The sequence below is a fragment of the Astyanax mexicanus genome, chromosome 24, assembly GCF_023375975.1.
Source record: "Astyanax mexicanus isolate ESR-SI-001 chromosome 24, AstMex3_surface, whole genome shotgun sequence".
NCBI classification, from domain to species: Eukaryota; Metazoa; Chordata; class Actinopteri; order Characiformes; family Acestrorhamphidae; genus Astyanax; species Astyanax mexicanus.
The window spans coordinates 19,110,580-19,138,332 of record NC_064431.1 but is presented as its reverse complement, the minus strand read 5'-3'; the positions used below and the strand labels follow the sequence as shown (position 1 = coordinate 19,138,332).

General features: G+C 39.7%; 1 protein-coding gene across 9 annotated transcripts in view; it reads right to left on the bottom strand.

The window, feature by feature from the left end:
- plekha6 (pleckstrin homology domain containing, family A member 6) overlaps positions 1-26,003 on the bottom strand; it is a 141,064-nt gene extending 115,061 nt beyond the window's left edge. For 5 of the 9 annotated variants that reach the window (XM_049471617.1, XM_049471621.1, XM_049471623.1 and 2 more), the window contains exon 1: positions 25,599-26,002. In XM_049471617.1, the coding sequence (XP_049327574.1) occupies positions 25,599-25,639 (41 nt within the window). In that variant the 5' untranslated portion in view covers positions 25,640-26,002. Of the gene's footprint in view, positions 1-25,598 lie in introns of all 9 variants that reach the window. The other 4 variants (XM_049471616.1, XM_049471620.1, XM_049471619.1 and 1 more) reach the window with 2 other exon arrangements.
- Positions 26,004-27,753: the final 1,750 nt, after the last annotated feature.

Sequence of the window (27,753 nt, the reverse complement as noted above, 5' to 3'; positions counted from 1 at the left end):
AAAGATAAACAAAACAGGGAGCCTAAGGAAACGAGGAACTAAGACACGACAGAATTAACTAACTACAAATTAGGATTATATAAAGAAATCAAAACAGAACAAGGAAATAAACAAGAAGAGATATAAGGAGCAAGAAACTAGGGCTAAGGCAACAAAGAAACGCGGAGAGACAAACGACAGGACAAAGTGAAACAGGGGAACTATATACACAAACACAGGAAGTGAAAACACCTGGGGCTAGGGGGCGGAGCTACAAATAGACACAGGTGGAAAAGTACTGGGACAGAACACAGGGGGCACAGGTCACGTGGGACACACACAGGCCTAGGACAGAGGAAACAGGGCCAGGACATGACACATTGTGACAAACAGGAAACCCTATTGTTTCTAAAAATAGCACTGACCTTGCGCTGAATTTAATTGTTTTTCAGAGATCTATCTATGTAAAATACACCTACAAGAACAGGCTTACTGTAATATTTTCATATTTCCATGCATATTTTTTTTTTATTATAACGCTAATATTTATTGTCTCAAAACACCATGATCCGCATGTTTAAATCTCATGATGTCACTGCTGGCACTGATATGTCCAAAAGAAAAAATAATTGATTTATCTTAATAAATCAAAAACGCGGGGATGCTGGTGAGCATCTCACGGAGTAAGTCGCACTTTAGTCAGTCTCTCCGCCTTTACTGAGATAAATAGTAACAATTCTTACTTTTTTGATACGAACGCAGTGGTGACAAGTTGCTGTAACGTCAGGAATAAGTAAATCTTAGAGAAACCTAGAAAGGGACTCCATTGGCCAGCGTTGAGGAAGATTCCCCGACGGACTCCAAGCTAACTAGCTTTAGCGACTATGCTATCACCGCTTACTGTGTCGTCTGTGTCCAGGATGAATCAGTGGAGCCGCAGAGGGAAGAAGAAGATTTCTCTGCTAAAAAACATTCTTTTGACGACTAAAAAGCGTAATAAATAAATAAATAAACGCTAAAAAAGCTGTTAATATTTACCTATAGTGCTTCTAAAATATTTATATGAGGTATGAAATCAAATAACATTTGAATAAACCCAGTAGTGTCCAGATGGCCCAAATTACTCAAATTCTTAGCCTGCTATGACTGTCAAGGTCTTAGCAATCTGCATCCTAGAGGTGAGAATATTAAGAAAAATGAAAAATCTGCTTGGTGCTGCTTGAGTATTCTGTAACAGTAATAAGGCATGTAATTAACTACCATGAAAATCCTTATAATTTCATCTAATATGCATTCTAATCTAAATATTCCTTAAAAGAAAACTCTGGTGTGAATTGATTTGAAGTCTGTACCTTCAAAAATAATAAAAAAAAAATCAAAACATGATCAATTTCAAGTTCTAGAAGCATCTACATGTCAAATGATGACATTTTTGAGCAGCTCAATGTTACATAACTGTGTTATAACTGTGTTATAACAAGTGGAAAGGGAACTATCAAAAAGCGAGAAAAAAAAAACATACAAAAATAGGCTAGGGTTTAAAGGGTTAAAGGTCAACATTTCTCTAGGTGGTTAAGTTACCCTATTTGTAAAAAAATAATAATAATAAAACAATAATAAAAAGTATTAGGACACCTGCTCAGTCATTGTTTCCTCTGAAATTAAGGGTATTAAAAAGAGTTTATTATGCCAGAGGGATGACTTTGTGCCTGATTTGCTAGATATCCGCTACATAAGCCCTATTCTATTGCCACTGTTTCCCTAGAAGGCGTGTCCACAAACATTTGGACACTTAATATTAGTGCAGTATCCTACTAGTATTCACAGAATCCTCCAATGATACACAAAATACAAATTGATTCAGATTTGTCCGTCAATATTTTATATATACATATATTCCAGATACAGTATTCATGCGGTAATGTAGCACAGATTCAAATCAAAGACAACCGCTTCATAGTTATTCTGCTCAAACATGAACTCAGCGCTCATCAGAGCTTCAGCCGAACCAGATACACCCTTCATCTCTCCCGACAAACGAGGTCCTGAGGATCTAATAGTGCCAACTAGGTTCCATTACATTGATCCACAGACAGATTTTATCGTAGCCCCTGATAAAGGGCATGCTCCAAAGAAAAGGTCGATATATAGAATTCAGCTTTGAAACTTCAGAATAATTACTCAGAGGTAGTCAAATGTGTGTGGGGTGGTTGGGAACTTTGTTCTTCATGGGTCTACAAAGTCAACTCTAGTAAAAGAGTCATTTTTGCTCTTTCTTTGATCTCTAAGTGAAGACAAGAGAAGACAACTATATTCACTGTACTTGTGTAGGACAGAAAGATAGACTGTGGAGTGCAGCCTTATTTTATTTGTGCAGTGATCATACATGAAAAAGAAAACTGTTGTGAACTGTTGTGAAAGATCACTCAACCTATTCATCAGACCATTCGGTTACTCCAACAGACCACTCGACCATTCAGACAAATGGCTTGGTCATTCAAACAAACTGATTGGCCATTCCGGCAGACCACTTGACCGGCAGACATTCAAAAAGACTGTTTCACCATTCCCAAAGGCAGCTCATCCATTCTATAAGGTAGCTCAGCCATTCCTACAGACCACATGGTTATTCCGATAGACAGCCCGGCCAATCTGACAAATTATTCAGCCACACCGACAGACTGCCCCACCACTATGACAAAATGCTAAATCATTTTAACAGACCACCTGGCCATTCTGACAGACTATACACCCATTCTGACACAAAAGATTGCTCTACTATTTCCACAGACAGCTGACCTGTTCTGCAACACCGCTCATCTATTCCCATAGACAGCTCAGCCATTGCGACAAAACGGTCTGCAATTCAAACAGATTATTTGGTCGTTCCAACAGACAGATTATTCAGTCAGAACGCCCTCCATTCTGATAGACCCATAAGTCATTTCAAAAGACTAACTGACTATTCCGACAGACCGTTTGGCCATTCCAAATGACTGCAGGGTCATTCCAAATGGCCACTCAGCCTTACCGACAGACCATTTTGCCACTCTGCCATGGTCGTTTGGTCATTCCAACAAAACACACAGTTATTCTCACATACTGCCTGGCCATTCTAACTGACCGCACAGACATTCTGTCAGAGTGCTCAGCCACCCCGTCAGACCGTCTGGCTATTCTGACAGACTGCTCCTGTATTCCGACAGATTGCTTCAAATTTCTGAGAGATTGCTCCACCATTCCCACTGACAGCTCATCTGTTCTGCTACTGTATATCGCTCATAAATTCAGAGAGACACTGCGACAGACAATTCTGTCATTTAAAGACTGTTAGGTCTTTTCAACAGATTGCCCGACTATACAGATTGGCCGTTTTGCCGTTTGGTCATTCCTAACGACCACTCAGTCATTCCCAATGACCGCTCAGTCATTCTGACAGACCCCTTGGCCACTCTGATATACTAATCAGCCATTCTGACAAAACAACCATTAAAAACGTCCTACAAAGATGGCTGAAATAATAACAAAAAACTGCAGAGCTTTCAGACCTCAAAGAATTGCAAAGAAAACAAGTTCATATTTATAAAGTTTTAAGGTTTAAGAAATCAATATTTGGTGAAATAACCCTGGTTTTTCATTACAGTTTTCATGCATCTTGACATGTTCTCCTCCACCAGTCTTACACACTGCTTTTGGATAACTTTATGCCACTCCTGGTGCAAAAAAATTCCAGCAGTTCAGCTTGGTTTGATGGCTTGAGATCATCCATCTTCCTCTTGATTATATTCCAGAGGTTTTCCATTTGGTAAAATCAAAGAAATGTATCATTTTTAATGGTCTCTTATTTTCTTTTCAGAGCAGTATAGGGTCAAAATAGAGGTTTCTAACCCAACACATGAGGCTCGACCCTAAACCTTAAGTGGGGGTGTGTTTGTGTGGGTGCGGAGATGGAGAGGCCGACCGCAGGAACGCTGTGTTTGTGTTCCCTCTTCTCTGTGATTATTACATCGGACAAGAGCCCTCATAATACAACCACACAGTCTTCAGCAGCGCCAGCTGACCATCAGCTGACCAAGATTCATTCATCCGTGTGCCACTGTTTACTGTTTTTATACGCTAGGGTTACAATAATACAAGTAACAGGAAGTGAATGATGATGATGATGATGATGATGATGATGATGCGGTCGGTGAAGGAAAGCTGTTGTTTTTAGCAGTGTGGGGAGGGTGCTGGGTTGGACGATACCACTGCAGACCACCAAGAACACTTATCAGTGGCCCACTGTGCCACACTGGAGCGTCATTATTCATCCCCCACCCCCCGTCACCGTCTCCGCCCGTCCTCCGGCAGCCCACTGCTGAGGATGTGGCCTCTGTGATGTGGCAGCTGTGATGTGTGCATTTGCTGCCGCCATGTTTGTGATGCAGGAGGGGGAGGCGGGGACTGTGGCTGCATCATCCCGCAGTGACTGAAGAGAGAGGGAACGTAGTGGAAAAAAAAATACACACACAAACACATGTACATCACATGTACATACAGGACACGTGAGACCATACACACATCTCCAAACTAGTAGCTTAAAAGTAGAAGGAAAAAAATCGTCTTAAATTTCAATGGAAGTCGATGTAAAAATATTTTATTCCAAGTTTTTTGGACCATTTCTGTTGGTCCATTCATCATCAAATTTAGATGAAATATGAAGGACAACAAGTAAAAAAAACAGTACATATTTAAATACAATTGTGTCCGCTGCGATAACCCTATGTATGTGCTGCACAGACACATACACTTATGGACATTCCACACACCTCAATGGACGACAGTATGATGGCTAAAAGCTCTGGCTAAAATCCAGATTATATAATAAACATAATCTGAAAAATTGCCTGTTTAGCTCATATTTATTGTTCATACACCCGAGGTGTCCACATCAAGTCACAATTTTTGAGGCTAGAGTCCTGTCATGTCATGTCATGGAATGGTGCTAATAGATTCACAGATTCACACTCTAGATATCTGTATATCTACATCTGTGCAATATTTGTCTAAGTGTAAGTTATTATGTGTATTGTTATTTAGTATACTGTGTACATTGGTTATATTACATTTTATTTTATTATTCTTCTTGCAAATATTTTTCTCTGCACATGGGTGGGAATCTGCACCCAAGTTTTTCACTCACATGTACACCTGTACTCTGTGATGTGAAAATAAAAAAAAAATCTTGAATCTTGAATCTTGAACAGTCATCTGATCTAAAGCAGCTATCCTATTCTGACAGTATTTTATTTCTCAGTGTTTTTATGAGCTACAGTCACCTGGAATAGTTTTCTCAGCGTCTTGAAGTTGTTCTCTACAGAGGAGAATACCCACTCGAAGTGAGTCAATAATGAATGGGCTGGGCGCCGAGTGGTCCAGCGATCTAAAGCGCTGCCACTATGAGCAAAGGTCGCAGGTTGGAACCCCAGCTCATGCAGCTTTGCCATCAAGCTGCCGGCACTCAGAGGGAGCACAATTTACCCTGCTCCCTCCGGCTGGGTAGATGGCGCTCTCTCCCCACATCACCTCTATGGTGATGTCTGCAGCACAGGGCGTCTGTGAGCTGATGTATCGAAACCGAGTCGCTGCGCTTTCCTCCGAGTGCGCTGTGATGCTGCTCGGCAATGCTGCATCAGCAGAAGCTCAAAAAGAAGCGGTGGCTGACTTCACATGTATCGGAGGAAGCATTTAGTGTTAGTCTTCACTCTCCTGGTGTGTTGGGGCATTACTAGTGATAGGGGGAGTCCTGATGAGTGGGTTGGGTAATTGGCCGTGTAAATTGGGGAGAAAATGGGAAAAATTTGAAATAAAATTATAAAAAAACAAAAAAAATGAATGGTCTCATATAAAGCATTTATATATATATATATATATATATATATATATATATATATATATATATATATATATATATATATATATATGTCTGGTAATTTGTTTAATGAAATATGTCCTCATTACTTTAACCACACTATCATGTGGTTAACATTATCATGTTTTTAATACTGTAGACATCATCTTATAGGCTCTTCCTTAACAGCTCTGGCCATGCAGAAGATAAAGCATGTTGGTTGGACATGTGACTCTTTCTCTACGCAATTCTATTGGCTGTAGGTAGTCGGCTGCTCTGACTGACTCGGCAATCTACACAAAACAGCCTGCAAATAACATGAATTAGCCATTAATTAGCCATTAGCATTAGCATTAGCCAGAAATCTGATTACTGTGTGGGACTAAATATGTAAATTGACTTGTTACACTGCAGTTTTGACTTATTGATTGTTTTGGTTATTGATTGTGACTTGAAGACAGTTGTATCTGTATTTTTAATATTGTTTTTATAATGTTGTATTTTGTCATTTTTCCCTGGTTTGGCCTTATCCAGATACAATATATTTTTTGCAATAAGAGAATGTGTATTCTTTGTGTGTGTATGTGTGTTTGTGCAGGACGGGTGCAGGGGGTTGGCATGATATAGGCCGGGCACCCCCCAGATTTATAGCCCCAGGTCCTGTGTTAGCCCTAATTCAGCCCCGAGGCTAGTGTGCATTATTTCAGCGTAGAATTTATCATCTTAAGAAAAAAAGAAAAAAAGGCTTTGCTGTTTAGTTCTGGCATATTGATCGCCGAGGTTCACCCTAACGGATCAATAATTTCTGCTGACTGGGTCCTCCACTGGGACCGGCCCAGGTAATAGCAGCCTATTCAGTGTAGCAGAACGCCCTGAAAAGCCTCCTAATGTCCAGTTTTAATGCTCACTTGGGCTTGACACAATGCAACGGGTTCAATTTAACTGCGTTTGAGGTCGGTACGTCCTGAAGTCATCCATCAGAGATTTTACATCTATTTTTATTTTTTTTTTATTTAGTTTTGTAGAATTTATAAAAAATTAACCAAGGGTCAATGGCAGAATTTATGTTTTCAAGTTTGGTTTGGTTCCCAGGCATGAAATACTTTCCAGGAACCCCAGTGAAGGAAATGTAGGAAGCCATCAATATTGCGGAACGGCGGGATTACTTCCCTTTATGTGGAGTAAATCTGTCAGACGCACCCTGATGACATCATACAAGAGGGACTGCTTAGTGCCCAGTGTTTACTGGTTTACTGCTCGCTCGCTCTCTCTCTCTCTCAGCCTAGTTTACTGCTCTCTCTCTCTCTCTCTCTCACTCTCTCTCTCTCAGCCTGGTTTACTGCTCTCTCTCTCTCTCTCTCTCTCTCTCTCAGCCTAGTTTACTGCTCTCTCTCTCTCACTCTCTCTCTCTCAGCCTGGTTTACTGCTCTCTCTCTCTCTCTCTCTCTCTCTCTCTCACACACACTCTCTCTCAGCCTAGTTTACTGCTCTCTCTCTCTCTCTCTCTCACTCTCTCTCTCTCAGCCTGGTTTACTGCTCTCTCTCTCTCTCTCACTCTCTCTCTCTCAGCCTGGTTTACTGCTCTCTCTCTCTCTCTCTTTCACACACACTCTCTCTCAGCCTGGTTTACTGCTCTCTCTCTCTCTCTCTCTCTCACTCTCTCAGCCTGGTTTACTTCTCTCTCTCTCTCTCTCTCTTTCTCTCTCTATTATATCTGGAATATAATCAAGAGGAAGATGGATGATCATAAGCCATCAACTGCTTGAATTTTAGCAGCAGGAGTGTAAAGCATAAAGAAGTGTGTAAGACTGGTGGAGGAGAACATGCCAAGATGCATGAAATCTGTGATTAAAAACCAGATTTATTCCACCAAATATTGATTTCTGAACTCTTAAAACTTTATGAATATGAACTTGTTTTCTTTGCATTATTTGAGGTCTGAAAGCTCTGCATCTTTTTTGTTATTTCACCTTTTTCTCATTTTCTGCAAATAAATGCTCTAAATGAGAATATTTTTATTTGGGAGAAATGTTGTCTGTAGTTTATAGAATAAAACAATAATGTTCATTTTACTCAAACATATAAATAGCAAAATCGGACAAACTGATTCAGAAACAGTCTGGTTTATTGCTCTCTCTCTTTCTCTCTGTCTCTCTCTATAGTATGTCTTTATTTATTGCACAACACTAAGCTCTACTGCTGTAGGACTACTAGCAGGGTTTGCAAATCAAAAAGGAGGATTTAAACTGTCTACACGCGAAGTTTTAATCCCCTCAGTTCACCACCATCCTAACAGGCAGCTTCACCATCATCATCATCATCAGCTACAAGTCCAAAAGCAAGGACCTGTCATGGGGTATATCAGAAAAAATTATGTAATACAGAAGTCTTAGTGTAACACATTCTGCCATCAACACCACAGCTTTTTAACCAATATATTTCCATGATATTTTAATGACTTTTCCATGCCTTCAAGGCAAATTTTATAAGATTTTTAAAACCTTAATGCAGACATAGGCCATAAAAACAAAACTGATTATAGTAGGCCTGAAATTAATCTTAAAATGTTGACACACAATCTTTAATTTTAAATAAAATGTGTGTCAGATCCTGACAGCTCCATTGTTTAGGGTTAAACCACTGAATTAACTCTGAGATGACGTATTTTGTTTGTTAAAAATAGATTTTCTCCATCGATGAACAGAAACGCAAAGATTTTTAGACCAAATTTTAATTAAAAAAAAAAATCAAAATTTCTGGGTATTTTTATGTTTCCAAAAATTATTTTTTCAAATTACATGCATTTTCCAGGTTTTTCAAGAGCGTATGAACCCTGCTTGTCCCCAACAGAGAATGTGTGTAGAATTTTGAAACGAAAACCCCAAACTGAAAGACTTCACTGCAGCATTGCTAAATGGTAAATACTTGTCACCTCAATGTTGTTTTTTGGAATGTTTGAAGGCCTAAAATGAAGAAACTGATGTTTATTAACAAATGAAATGATTTTAAAAGAAGTTGACCAGACAAAACAAGTAACATCTTGGGTTCATACTGTCTGCAACCAAAATAAGTTCAAAGTAAATGTAAGAAACTTCCATACTGTTCCAAGTTTTTTCTGATTTGGGGTTGTAGAACCACGGCTGTCCTCATTGCTTGGTTCAAGCATTCAGTGGAAGAAAACTCAAGTAGATCACCAAAGAAAAGCAAAAAAAGCAAACAAACACAGACTCATACTCTCTCTCTCTCGTTCTTGCTCTCTCTCTCTTTCAATGCCAAATGTCAAACAAGCTTGCAATTACAGTTGCACTTGCCAAACCGAACAAAGCCAGGCTTAGCGGCCGTGGTTCACGAAACCGGCGGGAGAAAGAGGCGTGTTGACTGAGCTGCAGGTGCTACACTCTCAGCAGATCAACAGAGATAAAACTAATCTCGCTGTGCATAAATCAAACTCGGAGACAGACAGGTGAAAGGCCGGGCCGAGAGCCTACTGCGTCCAACCGTTCCATTCGTCTCTCCGTTCGTCTTGAGGCACTGAAAAATCCTTTAGACAAGATTAAAGCACTTATGGCTATTCATCTGCACGGCTGCCGTAACACTGGCCTTCTATGAGGTTTCAGTGGCTGCTGGAGTCCGGCCTGTTTCAAAAGACATTAAGAACAGCACAGTCCTGCGGCGGCTGGATTCAGAGAATTGCCTGTTGATGCCTGGAGCAACTACAGCATCTACAGGATCCATTTCCCCTCACTGACGTGAGTCAAACACAGCTTTTTTATGTGTAGAATGGGTGTACGTAATCCAATAGGCCGGTATTTCCACTCTAGAAGAAGAAGAAGCTGTTGGGCAGTGTGGAGGAACAATTCATCATTTTGGCTCGGACAGAGTGCCTTAATCAGATTGGTCAGAAGACAAGAAGAAGAAGAAAAAGAAGAGAATAAGAAGAGAGAGAATATAAAAATATAGTTTAAATACAGTATATTACTCTGCTGTCAGCACTGGAATCATCCATCACATAGCTTCACATTTTTCTTCAGCTTTTTTTTTTTTATATGCACGCCCCCTAGTGGTATATGTTCAAATATTAATGTTACTCCATTCAGCAAACAACCACAAATACACAGCTTGTCTACAGGTTTTCTAGTCCCTCTAAAAGAGAAGAACATAGAATAGAAAAGCAATAAATTAGGTCTATTTAGATCTGTGAAGCTTAGGAAATTAAGAAGCTTTAGAAAAATGTTCATCTCCTACCGAAAGTCTTCCACCTTTTTGAAATACCTCAACTTCTCTAGCAAGACCTGGGCAGAGGATGGGACCTACACTTAAGGCTTTCGCAAAAACAATTTAACTTTTGCAAACACTTAAATTAATTAAAAAACACAAAAATGATTAAAATAATTTTTTGTCTTTTCAATCGATGTTTCTGTTCGGTTCTACTGCTCGACAATATGATCAATTATCATCTTAAACCACTGATTATTTAAAAAAAGAGCCATAATAATCACACTTTTTCTTCCTAAGTTGCAAGTTTTTATAGTGAATATTTAAATATAAATAAAAGAATGAATGTGCAGTGCACAAACCCACAGTGTGTGCCTGTTGGAAACTATGCAAACTTTTACATTAACTGTAAACAGAAGGAACGAATGTACTTTTCCCATTGTTACAATAGCAAAGACACACTGACACCTTAAATCAAGCTGCGCTGTCGGTGGCTCACCTATAGATCACTAACACAAGGACCTAGGCAATTGGTTGGTTTGCTTGCCTTGTTGCAACAGGCCTGCATAGAGATGACATAAAAGACACTCTGTACTTAGAATACTTCTTTGCATGTTTTTCAGTAGGTCTGCTGAGCATGCGATGCTGTGGCGTTCCCGCTCCCCTAGCTACTGATTATTTCCACCTGGCCTGTCTAGTATATACCCCTCTGTTTGCTTGGTTCCCTGCCGAGTGTTGAATATAGTTAGCTAGCTCTTCTAAAACGTGTTTCCTTTGCCTTGCCCTCTTTTTTGTTAATTTACGTTGCCGACCTTTTTGTATTTTTGACTACCCTTTTGCCTTTTCTCTGTCTTTGCTGGATTTACCATGTATGACCCTGTTTTGCCTTTCTTCACTCTGCTATGTTGTTTAAAGAGATAAGAGAGATAAGATAGCACTTTAATGACCCCAAAGGAAATTGCAGTGTCACAGTGCTGTACATACGACACACATAATCAAACAAAAGTTAAAGAGCTATTAGCACACAACAGAAAAATAAAAAATAAATAAATAAGCATGGCTAATGAGGGTATTTTAGGTGTATTCAGAGGCAGCATATATATCATTGCAGTTGGAAAATGAAAAAATGTTATTACTAGGGGCAACAATAACATGGGCGTGAAACTATATCCAAAAAACAAAAAACAAATCAAATAAGAAGAATAACAGTAAAATACTAGTAAAATAAAATGCATGATTCAAATAATATCACACAATAATAATAATAACAATAATAATAATAATAGAATAAACGGACATAGGATGACATAACAGTAGGTTTAGATCAGCACCGTTCAGAAAGTAGAAGATCAGTAGTGTCCCTACAATAAGGAGACTCATTATAGAGTTTAATAGAGTTTGCTTTCCTTACAGTTACTGACCCTGCCTGTCCCTTACTACTCTTGTCTAAAGCCTAGACCCTTTGTAAATAAAATGTGTGTTAATATCTGCGAGTGTCTGTCGAATAAAATGGTCAAATTATGTGATGAAATTAGAATTCAGCCAGCCAGCTAACATTGTTGATTCTTGCAGCTCCGGTTCCAAAACACGCTCATGTACCACCATGTTCAGATCTCTGGATCAAAGGTTATGTTTGTTGTCTGTCCAGGTACCGCATTAGGTCTTTTTTTTTTTTTTTTTTTATAAATCATCCATGCTGAAACAGAGCCTAGTAAAGTCCAAAGTATTCTGCTCCAATGTAACTCCATACAAAATCAACTGGAAGTTCTGAGTGTGCTCATGCTCTGCTTCGGCTGCCAACAACAATATACAGCACGGTATTATTTCATTCAAGCAGGGCTAATGTCAAAGAAAAATAAGATATTCTCCTGCTTCTACACACACATATACACACACACACACACTCACACACACACTCACACACACACTCACACACACATATAAAAGACTGTTCCTAATAAAAACAAACGTAGGCGGTCTGAAAAACAATATATCAGGTATATGAAGCTCTGGAGTATTAAGTGGACGCTGCAGCTATTTGTTCTGGCCAGCCGCTAACACCCTTCACCGCCTCGTCCAGATCTCCCGAGGCTGCCCTGCAGGACCCGGACTCTTGAGCACTGTCTCAAACGCCTCAAACGGGGGGCGGAGTGGTGGAAGCATACCAGACAGACTCAAAGAGAGATTAAAAAACAGCAATGGAGGCTCTTTTCATGCCCACGAGGGCGTCAACAAATCCCTCAACTCAACTGAAGAGATGGTTCTAGTGTTGCCAACTCCTCAGTAAGGAAAGTAGCTATTGGTTGTCTTAAATGACACCTATTCCTATCTGGGAAACTGCTTTTTTATGCTGAATAACGTTTTTGAAACCAGTCAAATGTTGGTATCCAGGCAACGTCATGTTGTACATTATTGCAGCCTTTAACGTAACTTTCAAAAATGTTCATATACAAGTTGATCATAGGTACAGTACAATAATCACAAAGTTATCTACTAAAGTATATAGGCCGCAAGGCATCGAGGCAGCTGCCTTCCGTTTTTGGACAGCCTCTGACAAAAAATTAAAATTTGTCTGGAATGAGTCCATCTCCCCAAAACCCCACAGGTTCCAGTTCAATCAGACGAAAGTTCAGTTAAGACGAAAACCGAGGCATGTCACAGCAGCTCACCCAACTCCAGAAAGCTTCTAATACCCTCATCATTCCTGTATTAATGCACTACCGGTTCTTTAATCTGAAAATACCTGACAGTATTACACGTTATTAAAACAAAGCGTCAGTCAAAGTGCATTAGCGCTCCTCTTAACGTTCCTGAGGAACGCAGGATTTCAGAGACAGAAACGACAGAATCAAATCAGAGGAGGAAACAAGTGTTACACAACATGTCTACTCAACAAAGCAGCTTTTAAACATCAACATAACTGTGCTTTTTTTTTTATTTTGTGATCTCAAGGTTAATGCTGAGTGGCTCGTTGAGGGCCTGCCAGGGCAAAAGATACTGGATTAAGCAACATAACATTTATATTTCACATATTTTAGGACAACTTCTTGAGAGAAGAGAGCACTATATACTTAAAAATACCCACCCATACCCACACAGATAGCATAACCAAATGTGCTCTCTCTCAGACTCCGGCTGCTGAGGTTGAAGCAGCACGACCTGGGATTCAAACTAGGGATCTTTGGATCATGGCCAGCTAACCTTGCTAATATTCAAATACAAATTAAGCAATAATACATATTATACAACAGTTAGTTCCGACCTCACAGTCTGACTACTGAGAAGTGTTCTAGCCGTGCTGATATTTGTGATAACATCACGGACTTCTCACACTAAACTTGTATCACTCCGCCGAAGCGTTGCCGAGGAACGGCGTATACACACAGTACGGTTTTGAATAATCACCTCCAGCAGCAGCGTTAGCTTAGCACAGGCTAGCGCTCCGCCACAGCACACTCAACTGCAGCGCTGGCTCGTATTTTGTGGAAAAAAGGGAAAGAAAATAGCTTGGCTAATGTCGTCTGACAGCCAGAATGGTAACCAGCCAGGCTAGGTTAAGTTAATGCTGAGCTAAAACAAGCTATGCTAACCTAACCACAGTCCAGCCAGCACGCTAACCAACACCACCCAGAAAAACAGGCAGAAATGATCTAAAAATGTGCAACTTTCACCTGGAGATGACTCCATATTTAAGCAATAGAACACTCGAGGTCGTGACTTATCACGCCTTCGGCTCGTGCCTAAAACCACATCACAGCCGTAATGTTATTCGTGATAACACGTCTCTTGTTCTATTGCTTAAATATTACACGTTCTCGCACGAACCTCGAGTGTATTATTGCTTAATTATACCACAGTTCCATTATTGCTGTTTATTTAAAGAGTTAAAGACGACGAGAAAATACGATCTGTTACTTAAAATAGTTTCATTGCTGCTCTGTTTCTAGCTGTGATGTTTGGTTTGTTAGTGCTGTATTGTTGCTAGGTTACCTGTATGTGGTGGAGTAATACATGGAGAGCTTCAGTTACAGTGCATTTCCGGCTGATAACGGCACTAATAGAACACCTCTCAGCCAATCATCACATTGCAGGGTCGGAACTAACTTTGGTATAATAATGCTTGATTGTGTTGTGCATTTATTATATTCTTCAATTCAAGCAAGTAAGGTTGCAACGGCACTGTGGTAAACTGTCAACTGGGTTGAAAGGTTAATTAGGTTATTATCTACCTGGGCCATACTCTCACTGGTCAATTTATCAGAAATACCTTAAAAGCAAAAAACTAGGGCTATGGTAAAAATGACATGAACTTTGTGATGACTTTGTGAAAACGCAATGGCTGAATCAACTCAATCTCATTTTAAAACTACAGGTTTGATTACTACAGGTATAATTACTTCATCACTTCTCAATTTATTTATTTTTAAATCATTTATTTCAATTTCATTTTATCCAATTGTCTTTTCAAATTGAGAGGTCAATTGCCCAATGACCATAAGCACTGGAATGGTAAGGACAAGCACTTGACTCCTCCAATACATGTAAAGGCATATTCCACCTCTTTTCCAACTGCCATCAATCAAAGTAGCATCACAACACAGTGCTCTCTCTCGGACTCCAGCTGCTGAGGGTGAAGCAGATTGACCTGGGATTCAAACTGGTGATCTTTGGATCATAGCCAGCTAACTTTGCTATTCAGATAAAAATAATGCTCAAATTTGTTGTTTTATTTAAAATATTTTTTTCATTCTTCATCATATATATATATTTTTTCAAAATAAAACAAAAAACATGAAAAAAAGAATGATTTTCTTTCTAATAAGGTATTTTTCTAATACATACAGTACAGTATAGTAGGTGTTTCTGATAAAATGGCAAGTGTTTCTAGGTACTATGTACAGTATATACCACTTTATGACAAGAACATGGACTAGGAGGTCTAGTAAATGTTCTCGTAAGTGTTCTAGCGTGGGTGGAAGCAGCTGCCCGCATCCATATGCGCTCGGGAAAGGGAAATTTATTTGATTATTTGAATAATTATGCAGCGCTAGAATATTCAGGCTGGTAATATATGAACCAATAAAACACCAGCATCGCCAGTGCTTCCCCATGAGTGATGATGATGATGACGTTTTATTCTTTCCATTACAGAATTAGGAGAAGAATCGAACCCACGTCCATGGATGATTTAGAGCACGACGTGTGCGGGAGGCCTCAGCCGGGTCTGCGCAGACGGGGCTGCGTAATTGCGCTGCAGTCGGATTTATGCGAGAACATCCATCACGACTGGGTTAAGAGAGGCTAAGGCTCAGCCCGGCGTTTAGTTAACGGGCTCCGGCTTTACGGCCACGGACGGGATAATTACTTCACACCATTTCTCACCACTTCAGGAGATAACAGGAACCACACCCCCCTCCAGAACTGCAGAACGGAGGGAGAAGAAAGCGCTAAGTCTACGATGCTAACAAGCAGGTTAGCCACAATGCTAACAGTCAAACTTGGCAGGAGTGGAGCCACATTTTTAACAAACACAGCAGCTGGACTCAAAAGGTTTTGAGCAGGTTAGCTGTGATGCTAACAGTCTGGAGCCACAAATCTAACAAAAACAAAAGCTAGATTAGCTAGAATTTTGAGGCTAACAAAAACAGCAGCTAGAAAATTAGCTAGAAACTTTTGAGCAGGCTAGCTGTGATGCTAACTAAGTAGGCTTGGAGCCACAAATCTAACGAATGCAAACACTGGATCTATCTAAAAGAAATCACAGCTTGACTCAAAAGGTTTGGAGTGAGTTAGCCACAATTCACAGTAAAACTAAGCAGAACTGGAGCCACAAATCTAACAAACACAGCAGCTGGACTCAAAATGATTTAAGCAGGTTAGTTGCAATGCTAACAGTCCAACTTAGCAGGGCTGGAGCCACAAATCTAACAAACACATCAGATAGATTAAAAATGTTTGGAGCGGGTTAGCCACAATGCTTACAGTCAAACTAGGCAGGGTTGGAGCCACAATTCTATCAAACACAGCAGCTAGACTTAAAAAAAATTGAGCAGGTTAACTGTGATGCTAACAGTCAAACTTGGCAGACCTAGAGCCACAAATTTAACAAAAACAGCAGCTAGACTAAACGTTTGAGCAGGTTAGCTGTGATGCTAACAGTCAAACTTGGCAGGCCTAGAGCCACAAATCTAACAAAACCAGCAGCTAGACTATAATTTTGAGCAGGTTAGCTGTGATGCTAACAGTAAAACTATGCAAGGTTGGAGCTTTAAATCTAACAAACACAGGAGATAGATTAAATAGGTATGAAGCAGGTTAGCCACAATGCTAACAATCAAAGTTGGCAGGGTTGGAGCCTCCATTCTAACAAACACAGCAGACATATTAAAAAGGTATGGAGCAGGTTAGACACAATGTTAACTGTCGGACTTGGCAGGGTTGGAACCACAATTTTAGCAAACATAGAAACTGGACTTAAGAGGTTTTGAGATGGTCAGCTGTAATGATAACAGTCAAACTATGCAGGCTTGAAGCCTCAATTCTAAGAAACACAGCAGATCAACTCAAAAAGGTTTGGAGTGGTTTAGCTGTGATGCTAACAGTCAAACCTGGAAGGGTTGGAGCCACAGTTTAAAAAAAATATATCGTAGTTTGAATTAACATTGTTGAAGGAGGTTAGCCACAGTGCTAACAGTCAAAATTGGCAGTGTAGGAGCCACAATTCTAACAAACACAGCTGCTGGACTCAAAATGCTTTAAGCAGGTTAACTGCAATACTATCAGTTTAACAGGTTTGGTGCAGGCTAGCTGTGATGCTAACAGTCAAACTTGTCAAAGCTGGAGCCACAAATCTAACAAACACAGCTGCTGGACTCAAAATGCTTTAATCAGGTTAGCTGAAATGCTAACAATCTAACTTAGCTGTGTTGGAGCCACAATTTTAACAAAAACACCAGCTGGGATTAAAAGGTTTGGTGTGGGTTAGCTGCAATGCTAACAAACAGCATTGATGCTTGGCAGAATCGGGGTGAGTTAGCTGCAAAGCTAACATATTTCCTTGACAGTAGATTTTTTGTAACACAGTAAGGGGTTTCATTTTTTATTCTTATATTCTTTTTCCCTCACTTTAGATGATTTTTCACTTTTTATGACACATTTGATTAAATATTCTTTATTTGATTGTTTTAATGTAACGAGTGCTGGAAAAAAGAAAAGTGCCTTTGTCTGAAACTATTTTGTAAGATGATTTTAAAACTAAATAAAATTGAAGTTATTAAAAAAAGTCATTAATGATATATTGGGTTTGCGGAGAAAAAACTGTTATGTAAACTTGCAGAAACGTTTCGTACCAGATAATCACAAAACAAAGCACGACTGATTTGTTTTCCATCTGAGCTGCCAGGCTTGTTGTTCAGGCCGTTAGCGTAAAATTCAATTGCGATAATTCAGGAAATGCGTCCTAATTCAGGTTTGCTTACCTCCTGACTTGTGGAGCCTGGGTAATCTACAACAAGCCCGCTGTGTTCAGGAAGCGCCACCATTCAGCGCCATACAATTACGAGATTATGGCGTTCGGGCGAGTACCAGCCTCAGCACTGTGCTAATTAATTAGCCTGGCCACGGGGTAAACACCAAACCAGTGTTGGCACAACAGGAGCTGGAGCGTTACATCGGTTGATACTAAACAAGTGTTAATGCAGCCCTAAACACTCCTTTGATGAAGGCGCTCTGAAACAGACATAACAGTGCCATGTGCTTACATGAGGGTGTGTGGTTTGTGGGTTTTGAGGGGGGTGGAACGGCAAAAGAAGCCTGTTATTGTGGATCTGAGACTGTTTACGATGATTCTTTATAATAGAGGATGCTTGGAATTAAACGAGAAGATCCTTCTAGATTGGGGGGTCAACATTAAATCAAATCCTGACAACCACAAATACGGCTCTAAAAAAAATAAAAAATAAGAGACCACTTTAGTTTCTGAATCAGTTTCTCTGATTTCGCTATTTATAGATATATGTTTGAGTAAAATGAACATTGTTGTTTTATTCCAACTAGAAATATTCAAATTTAGAGCATTTATTTGCAGAAAATGAGAAATAGCTGAAATGACTAAATAAAATAGATGCAGAGCTTTTAGATCTCAAATAACGCAAAACAAAATCAATATTTGATGTAAAACCCCTGGTTTTTAATCAGTTTTCATGCATCTTGGTATGTTCTCCTCCACCAGTCTTACACACTGCTTTTGCCACAGCCTGGTTTGAGGGCTGTGATCATCCATCTTTCTCTTGATTAAGTAAAGCAGGTACTGTTGCAGAATTGCTATCTGCTATCGTATATATGCTGTATATATTGCAGTACTTTTCGAGTCATGCCATGGTTCCTGCATTGTACACAAGCTCCGCCCCTTGTCTAAACTACACACCTGACATGAAACATTGTTATCTATCACCCTTTGGTTTTAGTGATAATTGGATTTTTTTTTTTATTAATCCAAGTAGGGGTGTGCCATATTATATCGTACAGAATAATATCGACAAAATAAAAAATATTCCATACTGTGATATCGTGATATATTTATAAAAGCATTTTACTGTAATTACCTTTAATTATAACCTTAAATATGCTGCACTGGTATGTTTTTTGTTGTTAACTTACTTTATTTTTGTTGTATTTTTTATTTTGTTACATTTTGTTGTTATTTTACACAAAATCAGAGTCTTGTTTCTGCTGAATATATGAAACTAAATAACATATGTTTATACAACCTAAAACTTTATTATTTATTTTATTGCCAAAGTATTTTCTTAAAATTATTTTAAAAAGGTCAATGTTTTGCAATATCATTGACAATATTAAATTTTTTGCAAAAATACCCTGAAATATTGTGATTTTATTTCAGGACCATAGGTCAATCTCGATCTGACCCGACTATTAAATATACTTCTTTTATTTAAGCTAGATAGCTGTTCTGGTGCAGTTTAACCTGATATATTAGCCAGATAATTACCACAGCCATGAACAAGCACTTTCTCTGCTGCGGCTTTCATGCTAAGCTGTTGTCACACTGTTTACACTGCACAGATACTGTATATGTGCTGGTCTGGAAAACAGAACCTTCTTCCTGTATTTACTTTCTTGTTCCTTTGCCAAACAACTCTGACCAATCAAAGGAGACAACATGGTGGCATGGGTTGTTGGGGCACATTTTGATGCGTTTAGGTTTGTGCCTGTGTGAAAACAAACCAAACTTAGGGCAAAAAATGCTCCAAGTTAGCGAACTCATTTAGAGATTTAAAAGGCATTTAAATGTCCACATGTTGTACTGATATTTAGTCTGTTGTGTTTGGGCACTTTTGGAGACACAGACCAATTTGCTTCTGTGCTTCCCAGCACATTGTGTAATGCAGTGCTGTTACAAATTAACGATTAGTCAACAATAAAATTTGTAGTCGACAAATTTAAATAATCAACATCGTCGTCGCAGCCCTATCTGGAACACAGAACCTTCTTGATGCAGATACTTTTTGCTCCTTCGCCAGACAGCTCTGACCAATCAAAGGAGAGAACATGCTTGCATGGGTTATTGGGATGCATTTTGGTGCATTTAGGTTTGTGCCTGTGTGAAAACAAACCAAACAGTAAAAGAAAATGCTCCAAGTGCACAAACTTATCAAAGCGATTTGGACTACAGGTGTGAAAACCCCTGGCAGTAGGTTATTAAGTCTTAAAACTTACAGAACAATGCAGAAATTAAGATTCTGGATAACTCAATTACCCAAGTGATCTCATCTCTGAACTATTCCATTTGAAAACCTCTCTTCCCTCACTTCCTTTATTAGTGAGTTAAGGCTGCCTGGATCTGCTTGAAAACCTGCAGGATCTTCAGAACCCTTGAAGAGCACTCACAGCGTTTGTTCCAGGCAGCTACTCTACTTCTGTTCAGATCCGAATCTGTGGTTTCGTGATGAATGATCCCAGTCCGGCCAGGCACACGCATGCACAGAGCGAGAGGAGTGTTAACAAAGCATTCCTGAGAACAATACTCCTGTCCAACGTTCACCGAACTCCCTGTTCTACGCTCCCCTCGCGCGCCTCGCCTCTCACAAGAGGCAAACGAGAGGCAAACCAGGTGGCACGCTGCCAGCAATGTACAGCAATAGCGTGGTCTCGTGCCAACACTGGAGCACAGCGGGACTCTGAATCTGCACTTGACAAATGCCTTCACCCGAGGAAGTTCTGCTGCTTCTTCTTCTTCTTCTTCTTCCTCCTCCACAGTGAGGCTTTAATTAAGCGTTGAGCTGGTCTTTCATCAGGTCCTGTCAGACATGTCCTGTCTGTCCCTCGCTCTAATCTGAGTGTGAAGGATTGTCAACCAGTGGCAGCTGGTGTCACGAAAAGGCAAACAAGGTAGACAGGTAGACAGGTGTAAGGTTTAGAGTTAGAAACTGGATTGTTTTGAAGCCTTAAACTTATTTGGTATAAAACGTTCAAACTGTGAAATTTCTCCCCAATTTACACAGCCATTTTTACACCGTTATTTTTAAATGCTATGTAAAACTATTGTTTCATATGTTGGTCTTTTAAAAGTAATAAAATAATAAAGCAGTAAAAAAGTTGAAACGTAATATTTTTTTTGAAAAACGAGTGAATAATCCTAATTAAACCATTACCTATTAGAGGTAAGGAACACTATTGCAGGAAATATTGATAGAATAATTAGTAATTGAGTTAGCAAAAAAATATTTACACTGATTGTAAGGTTTTTGGGGGGTTTCAGACATCTTTTGGATAATTAAACATGAACCGGGTCAAATTAACCCTGGAAAACACCAATACTGTTCCGGACAAATGCAAATTAATATAATAGGAGGGTTAAGCTCTAAGCTCTAAGGGTGCCCAGAAATATATGGAAATGCAGTATAATTGTAAGTATATACAGGCTCTAAGTCGTTTTTATAATTCTTTTATTGGCTTTTTTTGCAAGCTTGTGTGTTTCGTGATACTGTTCTTTGGCTCTTGTTGCTGTTCTTGTCAGTCAGCGTTTTTTTTTTTCTTTTCTTTTTTTCTTTTAAGGTTTGAACTTTATTGCGAGTGAGCCGTGTTTAAACAAGAGAAATTCCTCCAGTCAAAATACTCGAGCTTGAGCTTCTGCTGTGCCAAGAAGTAGTCAGGCCTGAGACGGCCTCCTTCAAGTCTGCAAGCTCAGGACCACCCTCCCTCCAACCCCCAGATCCATCCATTTTCTTTAAATTATACATTGTGTTGATATAAAATATATATATACAGTAGTGGCATTAAATACTGTGAAAAATGTACTTTAGTGTATTTTTTTTCCTCAGTAGCATTAATGTGTACACAAAATGTGCATCAATACGCAAAGTAGTACATTTACAATATACTTACAATATACTATTAAAAAATACATACTTAAATCTACACAGTTCACAGAAGAAGAAAAGCACTTTTATTGTGTTTAAATATAACTGAATTGCAATTGAATTATACTCAAGTTGGAATAAGCTGTTCCAAAATACTACATTTAGAATGTATTTAAATACATATTACATTTTTTTAAGTATGTACTTTTCCATGTTAAATACACTTAAAAAAATATATAACATCATTTCCAAACACCATATTATTCAAAGTGAGTGGTAATATTGGCCTTCTACGTATATAATGTTAAAATATAAGCAACTTCAGTAACAGAATGTCCCATCCATCTGCTTCCACAATTCATGTGGCCTTGCCATGAGCACACTGGCCAGTGTTCGATCAACCACACTCACAAGATAATACAGGGGTTGGACAATGAAACTGAAACACCTGGTTTTAGACCACAATAATTTATTGTCCCGACAGACAGTTCTGATGGAAACAGGAGAGTTGAGGTGCACATTGAATTCTGCCGTGATTTGAGCAGCCGTGGTTTTATATTTTTTGGATACAATCCAGGTTAGCACCCGAACATCCCTTTTAGACAGCTTCCTCTTACAGTGTCCACAGTTAATCCTGTTGGATGTGGTTGGTCCTTCTTGGTGGTATGCTGACATTACCCTGGATACCGTGGCTCTTGATACATCACAAAGACTTGCTGTCTTGGTCACAGATGCGCCAGCAAGACGTGCACCAACAATTTGTCCTCTTTTGAACTCTGGTATGTCACCCATAATGTTGTGTGCATTGCAATATTTTGAGCAAAACTGTGCTCTTACCCTGATAATTGAACCTTCACACTCTGCTCTTACTGGTGCAATGTGCAATTAACGAAGATTGGCCACCAGGCTGGATCAATTTAGCCATGAAACCTCCCACACTAAAATGACAGGTGTTTCAGTTTCACTGTCCAACCCCTGTACATCACAACTTATACAGGTATGGATAGCCATGGATATGGCTAATCTATCTCTTTAAGTAACACTTCATTGTCAGTCTACATACTGTTGTCTCATGACTTTTTTTCCAAGAAAGTCAGTGTCGAATGTCCAAAAAAAGAATGTAAAAGTTAAATCTGATGAGTTTCATGAGTTTAATGACTCATCTTTATCTCCAAAGCAAGGAAAGAACTGGTGGAATTTCTGCTAAAAGATCAACAGAAAGAGAAATAACTCAAAACCGTAAAACGTAACGACAGTTCATCTAAAGGTTTGAGAAGGTCACTAAGTTTCTGCCTCCTGCTGCAATTAGCAGCTACGTTTTACAAGCAGGTGAGGGCCTGGGGTCAAGGCTGGAGGTGGAGGAGGTGGTCCCAATTATTTGCCTATAGGAACCTGAGGAACTAGGAAAGAACAAGAACATCCAGTACTCATCTCTGCAATCATAAAATCTGCCACCACCACTTAGAGGAACAAGTTGGGGCAGTATGGAAAATGCAAAAATATATAAAAAAAAACGCAGTGTTTCTAATTTTTCCTTGGGCTTTATTTGATTAAAGACAGTAGGAACCCGATATATTTCACGTTCTGTCTTCTCAACTTCTCAAAATGTTCTGTTTTAAACACATTCCCAAAAAAGTTGGAACAGGGCAGTTTATGGCTAGTAATAGGGTTACAAACTTAAAAAACTAAATAATGATGTAATAATAATGTCAATAAGCGATTATAATCATGATTTTATACAAAAGCATTAACAATGAAAGGCTATGCTTTGAGATGGGCAAAAGACATCCAGTTTGCACTAGTTGGAAAGTTACTTTATTTCAGTAATTCAGATCAAAATGTGAAACTCATATATTATATAGATGTATTACACACAGAGTGATCTATTTTAAGTGTTTATTTATTTTAGAGTTGATGATTATGGCTAACAGTCTCAGAAAATTAGAATATTATATAAGACCAATTGATACTTTTGGCAGTGTGGGCAGTGAGCCATGTCCTGCTGGAAAATGAAATCCTCCTCAGCAGAGGGAAGCATGAAGTGCTGTAAGATTTAGTGGGAAAACACTGCACTGACTTTAGACTTGATAATAAAACACAGTGGATCAACACCAGCAGATGACATGTCTCTCCAAACCATCACTGATCATCAGTAAATTTTACATTTTATTTAGAAAAATCAAGGGATCAGAGTCTGGAGGAAAAGTGGAGAAACACAGTCCAAGCTGCTTGAGGTCTAGTGTGAAGTTTCCACCAATCAGTGATGGTTTGGAGAGTCATGTCATCTGCTGGTGTTGATCCACTGTGTTTTATTATCAAGTCTAAAGTCAGTGCAGTTTTGTTTTCCCACAAAATCTTACAGCACTTCATGCTTCCCTCTGCTACTGACAACTTATGGAGATGCAGATTTCATTTTCCTGCAGGATTTGTCAGAGTCAGAAGGAATGGTAATGTTACTACATTTTCTTGGAATGCGTTGCAGGCATCCAGTGAAATGTAAGCTGAAGTTTCTTGGATTCATATGGTCTGCAATCAAATAAAAATCAAAGTACATGCACTTCCCATAGTGCTTCAACTTTCTTCTGATTGGAGCTTGGACTAGAAAAAAAACAATCCATTCATTCTCCCATCACTCCCACCTGTTGCTGATAGGAGCGCCAATCGAGAAACATTAGGACTATGCAAACAGTGGTGAGATATGAAGTCCATGCAGTGCATGGAGTAAACCACAGGGTGTGGACCAGATCTGAAGGAGCAGTTATCCATTAACATCTCAAGTTAAGTGGTTTTGTCCATGTTTGTTTCTTAACCAGACCATGTTTAGTAGTAGAAAAGAGTACAACGCATGAAAGTTTGTGCAAAAGTTTAACTTTAAATGTGTTGGTCTTCTCTGAACATCTGAGCAAATTAGGTATATTTAGAAGCAAAAGAAACAAAAGTACATTGGTGAAGACACTTTCTGCATTAGGCCTGTCAACTGTTGTCAAGAACAACTGTTTATATTTTAACAATATATTGCAACTATTGCCCAGAGAGCATGCCCATGTTGGGCCTGTATGGGTAGCTCAACTGGGTCCCACTTTTTTCCACAAGTTCCACATTAGCCTCTGTATGGATGTCCATCAGAGTCATTGATTGGACCCCATCAACATGTGTTGGACACTGTATATGGAGCCAAGATAGGACTTAAGTAAGATAAAGATGGGCTGTAAGGATGGAGCCATTTGGGAGCCCCAACTGGGTCCCAGTGTTTTGTCCATGGGTTCCACGTTACTTCTATATATGGATGTCCATCTGAGTCAATGATTGGGCCTCATCAACATGAGTTGGACACTGTACATGGAGCTTAGATGAGACTTAGGTAATATAAAGATGTGTTGTAATGATGGAGCCACTTGGAAGTCCCAACTGGGTTTCAGTATACAAGCATGTGCAAACCCACTTGCCCACCTAGAAACCACATAGCCCATATTCCATGTTCCATGTGTGCTCCATACATGAGCCTGTTGTATGGGTTATGGCTTTACGTTACCATGTCGAAAAGAAGCGTCGATTTCTCTAGGCTAGGATGCAACTAGAAAGGAACATCACCTCGTAGAAACATGCATAGTAGCCAAAGGAATCAGTGTTCCAGATATTTGTTGCAAGAAATAGACACTATGCTCCCCGTACCAGTGATGGATAGGACCATCCAGACTGTTTTCAGCAACAAACCAAGTCCAAAAGCCAGAATCTTTCATGGTATGGTTGTGTCATTACGTTTCTCTGATGCAGGATAGAATCTATAAGATTCTAGAGCAACAAGACCACATCTTTACTAGAGACATTCAACAAGACAATGCAAAACCACATGCTGCACACATGCATACACATATTAATCAGCAGTGACTTCTCTGGGCTTGGACCCATCTGTAATGGTGCATGTCCAATATTGAGATCTGCAAAAATCCAAGATGTCATGCTTTTATATATTTTGTTCAATGAATCAATAAATCTGCAACCAAAACTTCTACCAACCTTCCAGACCCAGTTTAAACACTGCATAATGTTAAGAAGCCAGTAAAGTAAACTGTGCTACCAGTAAATCCAGCACCAGCGACAACCAGTCCAAACAATCCCAAGCAAAGACCTACCTCGCAGCTCCCTCGTCCACTGCCTCCCCGCCTTCCATCATCCTTTAGCTCCTCACACCCTCTGCACACGGTGGCTTTGTTGTAGTAGCAGTATGTCCAACTACTATTGCTCACTTTCTTCCTCCCTCACTCCCTTCTCTTCTTCTTCTTCTCTTTCTCTGCACCTCTCTTCTGCCCTTTTCTTCTGGCTGCTTAAATCACACCAGGATCCAGGGGCCAGCTAGAGCAGGAATTCTTTCAAAACTTTCAAGGAAAAGCAGAAACAATCGCCTCTTTTGCGGATAGTATCTCTGCTTTCTCCTGCAGCTGAACTCACGAGCACATATGGATTACATTCCCAGCAGAGCAGCCAGCTGGATTTAAGCACGGCGGCTCCTGCTCGCCCCTTTCCTACAACACACCCCCCTTTCCCGTCCCAACACACCACCCCCGTTCCAACCAACACCAACACACCCTCAGCACGGCCCCAGCCTGCTCCCTTCCCTCCACCCCGGCCCGCCGCTCCACTCTAATCATTAACTCGTACTGAAGCAGGCGCCTGACGCTTAACCCTTCAGCAGCCTCCTGCCATTCCTACAGTCCTACACTGGAGAAAGGAGAAGGGCATGGACAAATCAGAAGGAGCACTAGGTTAGATCTAATGGGATATGGAATATTACATTAATATAATATTACTAAGTTTCTCAACTTGGAAGAAGTATTTTAAGTGCATTGTAGAGGACACGTCTAGCCGTCAACAGTCTCTCACCAAGAGGTACACTATCCATAAGTAGCCTCAAAGATAAATGATGGTTTGAACGAAGAGCATTTTTTGGTACAAGCAATGGCGGCTGGATAAAAAATCGACAGGGTAATTTGTCAAACTGACCATAATTTGTCTCACAGACAAATTATTGGCTCCTCAGACTTGCCAAAGTCTTTCAATTGCATCATACATAGAGGCATGGCTAGCAGTCAATGGTCTCTCACCAAGAGGTACACTACCCAAAAGTAGCCTCTGAGATAAATGATGCTTTAAATGAAGAGCATTTTTCGGTACAAGCTGCTCAACTTGCTCAGTTGGCACCACTGCAAATAAAGGCAATGGTGGCTGGGTAAAAAAAACAGCAGGACAATTTGTCAAAATGACCATGCTGCATCTCACAAACCAATGAGACTCCTCAGACTTGCCAAAGTCTCTTAACTTGGCAAACATTTTTAATGTGCATGGTTTAAATCAACAGCTTTTTTTGCTACAAGCCACTCAAGTTTCTCACTTGGCACCACTGCAAATAAAGGCAATGGTGGCAGGATAAATGGTCATGGAATTCATCAAAACAACCATACCGTGTCTCACAGACCAATGAGTGTCTTCAGATATGCCAAAGTCTCTCAACTTGGAAGAGGTGTTTCAAGTGCTTCATGCATAGAGGCAGGTCTAGCCATCAATAGTCTCTCACCAAGAGGTACACTACCCCAAAGTAGCCTCTGAGATAAATGATGGTTTAAATGAAGAGCATTTTTTGATACATGCGACTCAAGTTGTTTAATTGGCAACACTGCAAATGAAGGCAATGGTGGCTGGATAAAAAATTGGTGGGACAATTTGTCAAAACGACCATACTGCATCTCACAGACCAATGAGGCTCCTCAGACTTGCCAAAGTATCTCAACTTGGCAAACATTTTTTAAGTGCATCATGCATAAAGTCATGTCTAGAACTCTCTCACCAAGAGGTAGACAACCCAAAAGTAGCCTCTGAGAGACTTTTTTTGGTACAAGCTGCTGAAGATGCTTAGTTGGCACCACTGCAAATGAAGGCAACAGTGGCTGGATTAACAATGGGTGGGTCTATTTGTCAAAATTTGTCAAAGTCTCACAGATCAATGAGGCTCCTCAGACTTGCCAAGACTTTGTCTTGCCAGACTTGTCTCTCAACTTGGCAATTTTTTTCAAGTGCATCTTGCATAGAGGCATGTCTAGCCTCTATGTCTCTCACCAGTAGGTACACTACCCTCAGAGAGCCTCAGAGAGACTTTTTTATAACGCAGTTGTGGAAGCAATTATGCACCCTTTTGTGGTAAGACCCAGGGTTCAATCCTTTATATATTTGCATATCTGAGACCTATCTGCATGCTGAGTTTTTTTCCAACCAGAACTGAAGATTACATAACAT